Source organism: Leptopilina boulardi, unplaced genomic scaffold, assembly GCF_019393585.1.
Source record: "Leptopilina boulardi isolate dan_hultmark-lab unplaced genomic scaffold, ZJU_Lbou_2.1 LbouV2_193, whole genome shotgun sequence".
Classification (NCBI taxonomy): Eukaryota; Metazoa; Arthropoda; class Insecta; order Hymenoptera; family Figitidae; genus Leptopilina; species Leptopilina boulardi.
The window spans coordinates 1362729-1376200 of record NW_026137744.1 but is presented as its reverse complement, the minus strand read 5'-3'; the positions used below and the strand labels follow the sequence as shown (position 1 = coordinate 1376200).

At 28.7% G+C, this 13472-nt stretch overlaps 1 protein-coding gene across 1 annotated transcript in view; it reads right to left on the bottom strand.

The window, feature by feature from the left end:
* Nucleotides 1-13046, bottom strand: part of LOC127277983 (homeobox protein Hmx-like) — a 46765-nt gene extending 33719 nt beyond the window's left edge. Inside the window, exon 1 of the mRNA XM_051299456.1 lies at nucleotides 11434-13046. Within this exon, the coding sequence (XP_051155413.1) occupies nucleotides 11434-12187 (754 nt within the window). The 5' untranslated portion in view covers nucleotides 12188-13046. The remainder of the gene's footprint in view (nucleotides 1-11433) is intronic.
* Between the last annotated feature and the right edge of the window lie 426 nt (nucleotides 13047-13472).

Here is a 13472-nt window from a genome sequence, read left to right as displayed (position 1 = left end):
TTACTGACAAAAGTATTTCATTTAAAAGACAAAGCAAAGATCATTTGACATTAAATTGCATACACACACACATATATATATATATATATATAATAGAAAGTAACTGAAATTGAATTATGTGTTTGAAAAAAAATTATCTTTTTCTTTTAGACTATATATATAAAATGTAATTATTCGCACAATATAGAAAATATAATATTACGTGTAAAACATTGAGGTATAATTTTTAACAAATAATTTAGTATAATTTCGAGGTCTTTCTTAATTTGTTTCGAGAAACAATTAATTTTACTTTTCCGCCACATTTCCGTCTTTCAAATGAATTGTGATTATGAAATTCATAATTATTAGTTGACTATTGTTTCAATTAGCATAAAAATTTTCTTCCACATTTATATATAGATAATTTTCTTTCGAAAACCGAACGTATATATAGTTCATCGCCTTCCTTTAAAGTATGTATATATAGAAGGATTTATCTTTTTCACTAAAGTCAATTGTACTTTCGTTTCTTTAAATGATCGTAAAACAAAAGTTATATATATATATATATATAAGTTCCTTTTCTGAATTGCATTGCGGGTATGTAATAAGGTTCGAATCATTTGTTATTTCTTCTTTTTTCAACCATAAACTAAACGGTTTAAACGGAACTATTTTAAACTATATCCATCAAGTGTAATAGGATTTTAATGTGTGGTTTTGCATATAGGTAGTTCAATTGATGTTAGCCGGGAGCTGTATTCTTCATGTTGTTAACAAAGATTATTATCTTATATTTATTACTCTGCGTGCGCGCAATTTTTGGGCTAAGTAAAAATTAAACTGTTTTCTATTGATTGGAATTAAAAAAAATTAATTTTCGTATTTTGTCTTATTAATTTTACTATAATCAATTTAATTTTTTGTGTATTTATGTTTCTTTTTTTTAATTGAATTATTTTTTTGTTAATTGGGGAAAAAATTAAATTTCAAAAATTTAATACTATTGAAATTTACAGTATAGAGTTTTTGATAATAAATATCGATTTCCTAAATAGGTAAATTATTAATATTTGATGGTATTTCACTTTAGAAGTGGAGAAAGAAAAGTATAACGCTCGTTTATTATCTTTTGACTTAAAGTCATGTAATTGTTCTGATTCTACGCATGTAATTGTTCTGCGTAAATTTTCTCGCAAAATACATGATAATATGTAGTTTAAGCTGAAATTTTGTACAGAACTTAAAAATAGTATAACGAATCGCTGTTATGTGCAAGAATATTAATATTTTTGCAAAAAAAATTCCATATTTCAGGAAAATTCAATATTGCGACAATAAGGTTTTAGTCATTTTTACAAATATGAAATTTTTTTAGAATAATGCTATAACTTTTACTCCCTTTTATTATAGGCTATTAACTCCGAAAAGGTGCGATTTATTGGATCTAGTTAGGTGTTAATTTTTAACCACATAATTTTTGTTAATTATTTAAATTTAAGATAAATTATTTGCCCCCTAATATTGTAAAAAATATTGATATTATATTATATTAAAAAATATCTTTCTCTTAATTCCAAAAGGAGTCAATAAATTTAAAAAAAAATGAATTAAAGCATTAAACTCTTTACTAAGTTGAGTCGTATTGTCAATAGCTAAATTAATTCCGTGATGATTTAATAGGAATTTTAAATTTAAATTCTCTTGTTTTTATTTACTATACTGATACGTAATTTTACAGAATTTTTAATAAACTCAAAAAAAAAAATTTGTTTGAAACACTAACTTTTGGTGGAATCAATCAAATAAATGAATTTGCTTTATGCAGTAAATAAGCTTTTGGTTAATGAAACTAAATTATTTTTTAATTTGTGGATAGATTTTATAAATTTGAAAATGATATTTGAATTAGTATAGAAAATTTAAACTAATTTCAATTAGTGACTGTTTTTTTTTTTGCACTTTGAATTAGTTATCAATTACCAATCAATTATTTTTGAAAAATATTACTAAATTCATTGGTAAAATTTAATTATTATTTTTAAGTAAATTTTTTTTGAATAATTCAAATTAGTTAAAATTTTGACTGATTTAGATTTAAATTAGTGCGAAGAATATATAGAAAATCTAATAGTGTGAGAAAAAATGTTTCCCGCGGTGGTAAAAGGTATTTTTGAGATATTCTGTTAACTAGAATGGTCTCACTTGTCTAACATCAGGTGAGGTAGTTTGAACAATTTAGCGCTTTGGTCTTTCTTGAAGACTGTCGGCAATATTGTACAAGGTTTGGGTTCTGCGTTCCTAACACGAAGCGAGAGAAGGTAACTTGTGGAGGACGTGTATATAGTTAGAGAAGAGCATTTCATACGAAGCATAGGGTTATAGTTGCAGTGGAGGATTCTGTTTCAGGTTTTGGTCACGCAATGCCTTTTTTCTCTGTTCCCGGTACCCGGTTATCTTTGGCCCCAGGCATTCAGCATTGCTCGAACTAACTCAGGAGTATATATCTTTCTTGCTTTGTTTTACTCTCTTTTATCTCTCTTTTCGTGTCTTTCAAATCCCGCATACAAATCCCATTCAATCTTTCGATATCATTTATGCGTGTATATGTATATACTGCAAAAGTGTTTATACTTGTAAATTCCAATTAGCCACCACAAAACAAATGAACTTGCGAATTCTACCAGTTTTCCATATAAATACCATAATTCCAAAATCTATTAAAATTATTATTAATTATTATTTCGCTCAACGCGGGTAAATTAGCTCATCGATTTATTTGTTAATTTGTTATTTAGAATTTAATGCAATCTGAAAGTTACGAAGAATCGAACCCTGCTCCTTGCGTCTGAAAGTCCGGTAGAGAAGCCACTGAGCTATACGGGCAATAGATATAATAGTCAGCTAAAGTGATTTTAACTAAATTTAAAATTCATTGTAATTGTAAATAATTATAAACCTAATTTAAATATTAATTTATAATGTAAAATTCAATTTAAATTTCTACAAGTTTTTATTTATTGTGTATAATTTATTTTCAGGCACGAATTTTTCAACGTATGGAAAACAAGTCAGGGCCTTAGCAGTTTGCCAAGTAAGTACCCTATTTTATTACACTATTAAATTATACATAATTCAATTATTTCTAAGTATATTTTATTTGATTCAAATAATCTGTTACTTGACTATATTATCAAATAAATATTTTCTTGAACCAAATAATTTTTATTTAAGTCAATAAAATTTTGTTTTAATTACAGAAATTATTGGTTTAAATACAGTTTATTTAATTTAAATAAAAATTATTTGGTTCAAGTAAAATATTGCTTCCTCATGGAGGAAGTATTTATTTAATAATAGTTAAGTAACCGATTATTTGAATCAATTAAATATTTTATTTATAGTGCGACAGTTATTTAGTTATATTTAATTCCGAATAAGAAGAAAATTAATTTTTATTTTTTCAAATTATAAAAAATGACTAGGTCCTTGCCAATACTATAATTCAAACACTGTTAACCTAAAAGTGTCAAATTGCAACGAATTGATCCAAAAATGCGGATCAAATCAAAAATTGATCCAAATTTTTAGATCAATTTGATCCACTTCGGGTTCAATTTGATCCTTTTTAGAAAACTGTGAATGGGGCGAAATAGGGCAATTCCTGCATGGGGTAGGCGAGTCAGTTTGACGGTTTTTTTTTATTTGAATAGGACAAATATAGTTTACATCATTATTGTTATTCAACTAATTCAATATTTTAAGAGAAAACTTTCCGACAAAATTAACATTGTGCGTACCTAACAGTTACAATCTATAATACAAAATTAAAAAGTTTATTAAAATAGTTTTAATTTTAAAGAATATTTATACATGAGCATTTGAATTTAAAAGTTGGTTTTATTTTCAATAAAAGACTGTTATTAGTTTTCAATTTCTAGAGTCATATAAATGTAATAAATCACAAATAATATGTGGGTACTTTGGCGAAGAGTCCGAAAATTGTAATTGCGGTGCGTAGGCTCTTTTATTCGAAATAATCGCGCGTATGGCCTTTCAGAAGTCAGTTGGTGTTTTTCGTTGTGAGGTGAAGATTCTTATTTTAACCGCATGTTATTAATTTCCGGTGTTATTTTCTCTTCTTTCATTTCCATTAATATTTGTATTTTTCAAGTCAAAATTTAATCTTCGCGAAATTTCGAGGATCCAAAATTGCGCATTGAAAATTTATTATGATTTTCAAAAGCTGTACATAATTAAAAACAATTGCCAGATGTTCTATTTTACCAAAAGAGAGAACATTAAATAATAATGATTGTTATTTAAAAAATATAGATATTTATACACTGGAAAAAAATTTATTTGATTCAAACAATCGGTTACTTGACTATTATCAAATAAATATTTATTTGTATCAAATAATTATTATTTGAGATGGTATTTGTTTAAAATACAGTAATTATTGGTTTAAATATAGTTTATTTAATTAAAATAAAAATTATTTGGTTCAAGTAAATATTTATTTGATAATAGTCAACTAATCGATTATTCGTATGAAATTTTTTTTCAGTGTAATAAAATCATTTTACCAAATAATTGTTTCACAAGTGGATGTTAAATTTCTTTTTTATCTTTAATTTAATTGCCCCTCTCTCTCTCTCTCTCTCTCTCGTAAAGAAAAAAATATTTTTTTATGCGTTAAAAATTTCCCTCGGTATTTTGCAAGAAATTGATAGTGAGACAAACTAATTAAATAATTAAATTAAATTTCAATTCAGTTTAATGTAGAATATGATGATTGAATTCGATGAGTTAATTTGAGTATTTAAGTGAAAAACTCGTATGATGAAGAAATCAGATACGACAGTAATGGCAAACGAAAGATTCTTGTAACATTAAGTAGAGTCATTTCATATGTGGTCAAACAAGTCGGTAACTGTTGTCTCTGACACGTCTTACCAGCTTGGCAACATATATACATAAGTTCTAGACTATTAATTGTCCCAACCGATTTACACTACTACCCCTTTGCGATCACTTTCCTGTAATTTAGAAATTATGCTGAATACATAATTACTAATTCATGCATGTTGCCATTTCATATATATATATATTATATTTATTTCGAGTGTTTCTGCCTTGAATTATGCATGTGGCAATTTTAATGTTATTTTGCGTGTTTCTCGATCTCTTATAAATACACTCTTGAAAAATATATTCAGAGCAATTAAAGCAAAACTTTTATTATAATCGGGAATTTCTTTTTTTGTAAATATTACATTTTGTTTTTTTAAATGAAAAATAATAGAAATGTTTTTAAAATTTAACTTGTTATAAATATAAAATGAAATTGTATATTATGGAGTTTAATTTTTTTTTCTATAAGTACTTCTGACAAATATATGAAATGACAACTTCATAATTTTATGGTTTCATTTGGAAAGTGCAGTAATGACTGGTAGAAATAACAAGTAAATTTTCAGAAAGACCAATTATATGTATATGAGTTGAAACGGGTTTTATAAGAAAAAAAAATAACTAAAGATAAATATTATATATATGAGTTTTAAAACATGAGTGTTTTCAAAAATTAAAGGATTAAAGATAATAAACACAATTAAAAAAAAAAATTATTGTTTAAAATTAGTGCTTGTCACAATTTTATTGATATAATTTTCTATACTGTTTTTTATTTTCCATATTCGGAATATGTGTTCAGTGTTAATCGTAAATGACAGAAAATAACAAAAATCAATTGAAACGAAGTTTTATTTCCATTTTTTTCATCAGTTTCGTGTAAATCGGATGCTCTTAGCTCTTTATAGATTGGCACTGTTCAATATGCAGTAAATACATTTAACCAATAGTTGTATAGGGGAAGTACGTATTGTATACATATTTGTATAAGTGTGAGTGATCATAAACACGAAGTAGCAAAAGAGTGTCTCATTTCATGTGATTTCTATTTATGTTTGCCCAGAACATATGGACAGAAAATATATATGTATATATGTAAGAGCGACAATTTTTATTTTCATTGAATTTGACTTAATTTTTTTTCTCTCTACAACTATATCACTGTTAGAAAAATTTGTATAAAACTTCATACACAATGCTGAAGTAAGCAAAGTTTATGATAAACGATTTTTAAAGAAATAATTTTTTACAATAAAAAATTCTATAATTTTTTGCTCGGAAAATATTTTTTATAGTTTTTATTAATCAACAAATTATAAAAAAATATTTTTTAGGTAAACAATTTTATAATTTTCTGTGTTAAATAAAAATTAATTTCTAATACTTAATTCCGTTTCATATATACGTATATGTCAATAGTTTTCATATCTTTTTTGTTTTATTCTATTATTTTCCTGTATAATATTATTACTTCAAGGGAAAATTATTAAGCACGAATATCGTTACATACCGTTACGAAGAAAAATTAAACTCACGCCACAAGCATATAATAATTGTGGCTTACTTGACTGATTCAAAAAAAAAAAAAAGAAAAGAAAAAAAAGACCTCAACGTTATGAGAATTCGTCTAAATAGACTCTAATTATGTATTTTACACGTACCTACTTTTTAAGGTTTCTTTGAAATAAAGAAAGTTGCCCACGAGCTACGCGATTGCATTTTTCAACTGGCTTATTCTCAATTTTGACCCAACGTCGTCGCGCTTTTACCGTTATATGTAATTTTTTTTTCTTTTTGCTTTGACTTTATAATAACAACTCGACAGGCTATTTAAGAGAACTTTGCAAACTGGCAAGAGGTGTCGTAAAACAAACATTCAGACTGGACGTAAGAAATCGTTTTTCGAAGAAAAATCGAATCAAATTATAATATATATATATATATATATATATATATATATATATATATAGTTCATTCATCAGAAATAATACACTTTTCTTTTTTCAAGAAAAATCAGAAAAGGATTATATCAGAAAAGGACTAAAAAAAGGGGGGTATATGTCGATAAGTAATTTGTTGTCTTTTTTGTTGCTCGCAAGTTTTTTTTTGTTTTTCGTTATTATATATATATATATATATATATATATATATATATATATATTAATCAGATAAATATTTTATGGACAAGTGTTGATAGAAATACCATGCATTTTCATTAAATAATTTTATACACTGGTTATAATGACAAATTTATCAAATGCGCGAACCATGTTGAAATGTGAAATCACATTATTTCGAGATACCATAATTTCTCTCACTCGGTTCTCCCTCCCGCCGATTGTGACGAGTGAGTAACTAAATAATTCATGTGCCCTGCTTAATTGATATACCTGTATTAACATGAGCAAAATGTGACGTATATGAGCTTTCTAATCTGAGGAAGTTCAAGTCGATACTAATTATAACATATAGCAGTCTTCGTGTCTTCACTGTCTTCAATGTTCTGATGAGTGTCATATTTCCGCGCAGTTTTAAACATTATACGCGATATATTATATCTCACGAATTTTTCAATAATTGACTTATAAAATATTTAATTATCTATAATAATATAAAATAAAATATACAATGCTTTAAAAAAATTTGCATTAAAGAATTAAAATTTATTATGTTTCATTTATGTGGGATCATCCATATATATCACGTGGACACGTCATTAGGGGTGGAGTAGGTGTTTAAAAATGTCCACGATTCAATTTATTTTTATGCCCACAATGGGGTATGGGGGGGGGGGTTCAAAATCAGTAAAAAATTATCTCTATGTACATTCAGGAAAAAAGTATATTTATTGCAGATGAGTTATAAATAAATGGTTATATTTAGTTAGAATAAAAAATTTCTCTGCGTGTATAGTGATACAGACAATTGACGTTGTGCGTAAATAAAAACTTAATATTTAAAAGAAGAAAAAAAAATTATAGTGCCCGAGGAGCTAGAAACAATGATAAAATATTGCACCTGCGCCAATTTGGTGTACGTAGAATAATATTAGAGAAGAAAAAGGGTAGGTGGAACAACACATACATATATATAGAATCTTGGTTATCATCGCGCAGGTGCATTGTGCATGGATTTTTGTTGAGTGAGTCTAAAGAAGAAAAGTAGTTGAATAAATTAAAAAAATTTTTAAATAATTAAAAATTTTTCTACTAATAGATTTAAGCATAAAGTAATAAAAAAAAAAATTACGATAAAGAAAGGAAAACAAAAAGATGATCAAGTATGTATTTAATCATATTTAAAATCTTACAAAAGAATTTTTTGTTAAAATGTTTTTAAAATTATATTCTGAAGAATAATAATTATTAAAAATTACCTCGTAAAAAAAATTATTTATTTTTAGCAAAACAAGTGTTTTTCAAAAACATCTTTAAAAAAAATGAGACCGTTAAAAATATTTATTTTTTTTAATGTATATTCTATGCGCAAGTTAGGTTTCCTCGCATTGTTGGGTTTTACTACTTAGTAAATGTGTGTCTCCAAATTGTGGAAAAATTATAGTCATTAAATTACTAATAGTATGCACAAAGTGTAATGTTTATTTTAAAGAGTATAGTGTTATATAACGTGTGACATAAATATCAATATGCATTTGAAAAAAATATTTATATATACTTTAAATATATATGTACATAAAAGAGAAACAAAAATATTATTTAAAAAATTAGTTTCTCTTTATTTAAAATAATGTTATTTATAAAGATTTTGTGTGTGATCTTATTAATAATTCCCTTTATACGAGAAAACCTAACTGGAAATATAAAGACTTAAAGACTAACATGCACATAGTATCCAAAGTACATTTGTAATTTACTTTTCTAATATGTTTGTAGAATTATAATAACCTGAACAATAACAGTAGTTCTTATTCTAAGTAACTCACTGTTATTCCGTTATTATATCTGCAACAGTTACTATCTTCAACAAGAAATCAATTCACAAAATGCTAGGATATTCTTTAAAAAAGAAAAGAAGATATTGTATAATGAGAATTATAATAACAAAAAAAAGTAAAATATACCTTACTATATTCTTTTTCAAGGAATAATGTATCCTAAGCTAATATACTAATAACAAATTAGTTCTTCATTAATATCTTTCAACTTCTTTTATATACATGCTGAAAATTGCTCATTGTTTACAAATTACAACAAATAAGAAAACTGGTTCGTGAATTAGTTCATGTTGAAAGAATAGGATCGTGGCATTTAGATTAATCGCAGTGGTGTAAGAACCGGTGGGGTAAGGGGGGAATTGCCCCCTCCAGTCTTTAAAGAAATATGCAAAAGTACATTTTTTTGCTCTCCTATAGAAAAAATCCATTCCTATACGCCCCTGAGATTAATACAGTGGAACCTCGATTATCCGAACTTTTTTTGCCTTCCCGAATCTTTCGTTTATTTAATTTTTTTTCTATACAATTTTTAAGAAAATATGTACCAATTATGAAAGATGAAAATATAATCTCTTATACAACATCCAGATATCAAAGATATCCTACGGATGTCGTAGGGATATCATTTGGTTCGGAGAAATTAGGATATTCCTCAGATGTTAATCGTAGATAACCTCTAGGGATATCCTAATTTCCCCGAACCAACACTGAAAAAAATGTATTTAATTCAAATAATCTGTTACTTGACTATTATCAAATAAATATTTAGTTGTATTAAATAATTATTATTCGGGTAAAATTAATTAAATTTCATAGTCAAGTAACCGATTATTTCACTGAAAAAAAATTCAAGTTAGAATAACCAGAATTCTAGTTAGAATAACCAGAATTCTGGTTAGGGTATATTTAACATTTTGATACTGGTTAGGTTAACCAGAATTCTGGTTATTTTAACGAGAATTCTAGTTAATTCAACTAGAATTCTGGTTAACATAACTAGAAAGTAATGTTAAATATATAGTCTAACCAGAATTTTTTTTTCAGTGTTGAGTTAAATAACTTTTTTCAGTGAAATAAAATTCTTAGGACGTCTGTAGGGCATCATGAATATTCTGGTTGCTGTTATGGATTTAATATAGAAACAAAAAATTTTACATAACAATAAACAAAATTCGTTTCTTTTATTTTTGAATAATTTTATTCTTTCCCATACAATTTTTGAATAAATAAATTTTAATTATGAAAGATAACTTGCAAATATATTAAATTTAGCTTCACACGAAAAAAAGTAGAATTTTTATCCCAAAATCGGTATAAAAATTAGCGGCAACAAATTTTATCCTAGTTGAGGGCGCCACCGTCTATGTGAATTAGCATTGGTGAAAAATTACCCGCAACAAAATTTACCCAGCGTTTTTTCTGTGTTTGTGTATATAGTAGAATTTACTGTGCTACTATTTATTCTTTCATGATTTGAAAGCAATCTTATATTTGTTTCCTTCTCTTTTTATTCTCTCTTAAAACTGTTGTACCTACATTACCAATATGGCGCAGATGCAATATTGTAATGATTTCTAACCCTTTAGGTAGTGATTTTGTTATTTTCGAATCTTCAAATCAACGGAATAATTAAATTGATGGATTAGAAAAGATTGACATAAGGATATTAGTTGTTCTTCTAGGGATATTGAATATTAATTGCAAAATTATTATTATTATTATTATTATTATTAATTAATTAATTAACATTTAAATACTACACTTATTTTTGAAGTTCGACATTCGGTTTATATGAACATTGTATCGTCAATTGTCCAATATAAAAAAAATCTAGTCTGTTTAGATATTTGTGGTGAAAAAAATTTGTCTCGGTATATGTTAAAGGAAAGATTTTTTCGTAATTACTGCCATAATTCTTGCTGTTTCTGTCATATCGTATCTGAATTAACATGGCACTGTTACAGTTTGGGTAATCCAACCAAACGAATAATACTTCCAAAGAGCAAGATGTCTGAATCAGACTTCACATGGCTAATATAACCCAACTTACCTGCCAATTTGACAGACTATAACCAATTCAACCAGAACTTTCAACCATAATAAGTTTATGGCTGAAATTTCGATAGCATTTCATTCCGTGTATTGTTATTTAGGGCACTCTAAATTTGAATTAGTAAAAAGTGAGCTACTAATTCACATTAATAAGAATTTTTACTAATTTTTAGTGAAATATTACTATTTGATTTAGTAGTTTAAATTTTTTTTTACTAAAGTCTTAGTAAAAAGTGACTAAAAATTAGTTAAAATTCTTTCTAATTTAAATTAATAGCTCACTTTTCACTAATTCAGATTTAGAGAGGGTAGTTGGAGTCATCCATAAAGTGATGTGATATACTATAGGAATTACAGGAGGGAGGGAGGTGTGTCAGCAAAATATCACGCTCCATGTTTACCATATAAATGAAGGAAAAAGGGTTTGATATACTTTCATAAATATGTATCACATATGGCCTTGAGGATGACCCCAGTAGTTGTCCATTGTTTTGACTATAAAAATGATAAAAAGTAAAAATATGAACCTGCTAGCCTATCCTTTAGATGCGGATGCGCCTGTAGAGGATGGGGAGCAAGATTAGCAAAGAAGCTAGCTCTAAGTCCAGCAGCTGCAGCTTGTTGTTGACTATGCTGTAGAGCTTGCAAATTCCAATGAGGTATCAGTGCCTGATTAGGTACTCCCGAGGTTGGTGCGCCATTCGTACCCGGTGGCCTGTGTGCCGGCACCCTAATGACTCCACCTCCGGTGTATATAAGTCCAGAACCACCGGGAAAAAGTCTGAAAGGTGCTAATAAATCATTCGAATGAATTGAATGACTGGTGGGAATCTCGGGCGTACTTCCAGTATCGTCATCATCGTCTTTCTCCGAAGTTTTTTCCTCAGCTTCTGGCTCCCATGAACGTCTTCCATCTTCCAATGTCGACGTTCGATTATTACTTTCCTCCCATGTCCATGACGATCTTCGATCTTTGTCACTGTCCAAATCTTCGGACGATGGACTTTTTGGATTTTGACTTCTATTCTCACCGAGAAGTCGACTAATGCTAAATGGATGACTTCTCGGTGGTTCCGATTGTAGAGTCTTTGTACTTGTTTGATTGGGAGGTGGGGAATTGGAACACTCGGACGGGACATCATGATGATGATGATGATGATGATGATTCCTGTTAGAATCGTGATGGTGCAAATAGTTCCTGGGACTACAACTACGAGAATCGGAATCATCGACATTTATCTCCTCCGCGGCATCCACATCACTATCTGCGTGATCCGACATAATTTCTATTTGATATCGGATCTGCAACTTTTACGACTCACGTTTTTATATGCACTTTAAAATACAATCATGTTGTTGAGTCCATTAGAATTTCTAGTTTTTTGTACTACATCTTATAATGATGTGTTAAAGAACATTATGTTTGATGAAATTTTTTCTCTACGATATATTTTATTTTAATTTATTTTATCTGATAAATGGTGTATCAATCTGACTTAGATTTAAAGTAGACATTAAGAATATTATTATATGGAATATTTGTACTGCAATAAATGTTGACAGATAAAATGTGTAAATTACAAAGGTCGCTTGAAAGTAAGATGCATTGAATGTATTATGCGAGATCAGCCGTGACGCTGTGATGTTCATCCGACGTTGTCTGATTATTTCATGCACTGTTGAGCCTCGAAGATTCCTCTCAGGTCTAGTTTTCTTTCCGGCGGACGGAATGGGAAAGTGATTGGTTTCGCGGTATCCTTGAAATAACGATAATTCGTGGTATCCTTGAAAGCTAAAGGGGAATTCATTCCTACAAAGAATTTATAATTCAGTCTTCTTTATGTCACGTACACTATTATCCATATTTATAAACGATCACTCTTGCACAAGCAGAAACAATATCTATTCACAATAAATTCATAATCCTCTCTTGTCACCATAATTATAAGGGTCACAACCATCACTTGGTAGCACATAGGGGGATTCACTATCACTAATTTCTCGTGACAAAAATTGAAAGATCGCGGTCACGTGACAAAATCGCGAGATGAATCGTGACTCGCTAACCCGATGTCGTTGCTTGATCGTGGTGAAGTGAATCAGACCGGTCTCACAGGATAGGAGACGGTTGAGACCAGAAAGGGAGAGGTGAACCAGGTGGTTAAGCCCCACTATGCAGTGAATACGAGAGAGAGAGAGTGGCGCGCGCGCAAAAGGTGAACCTAACCTTAGGCATCTATGGGGCATCGCCTATCCTTTGGTACATGGCCAATCACATCACCACTTGGCACGCCCTACTGCTCTCTTATTGGCTCTGAGCAAATTGATACCTATTTAACATTTGAGTAGAATGTTGCAGGCGATCGCCTCTTTTCTCCCTCTGTATTATTTATTGCGATCGCCTTTTTTCCCCGCTCGCTTGCTCACTTGCCAACCTTAACATCATCCTTTCTCTCTCTCTCTTACACTCTACCGCGTCCCGCCGCGGCGACCCGAAGAAGCGGAGGGACTTAATTACGGCAAATATTGTACGACTCCTCCCCCTACACCCTTAAACTGCATGATC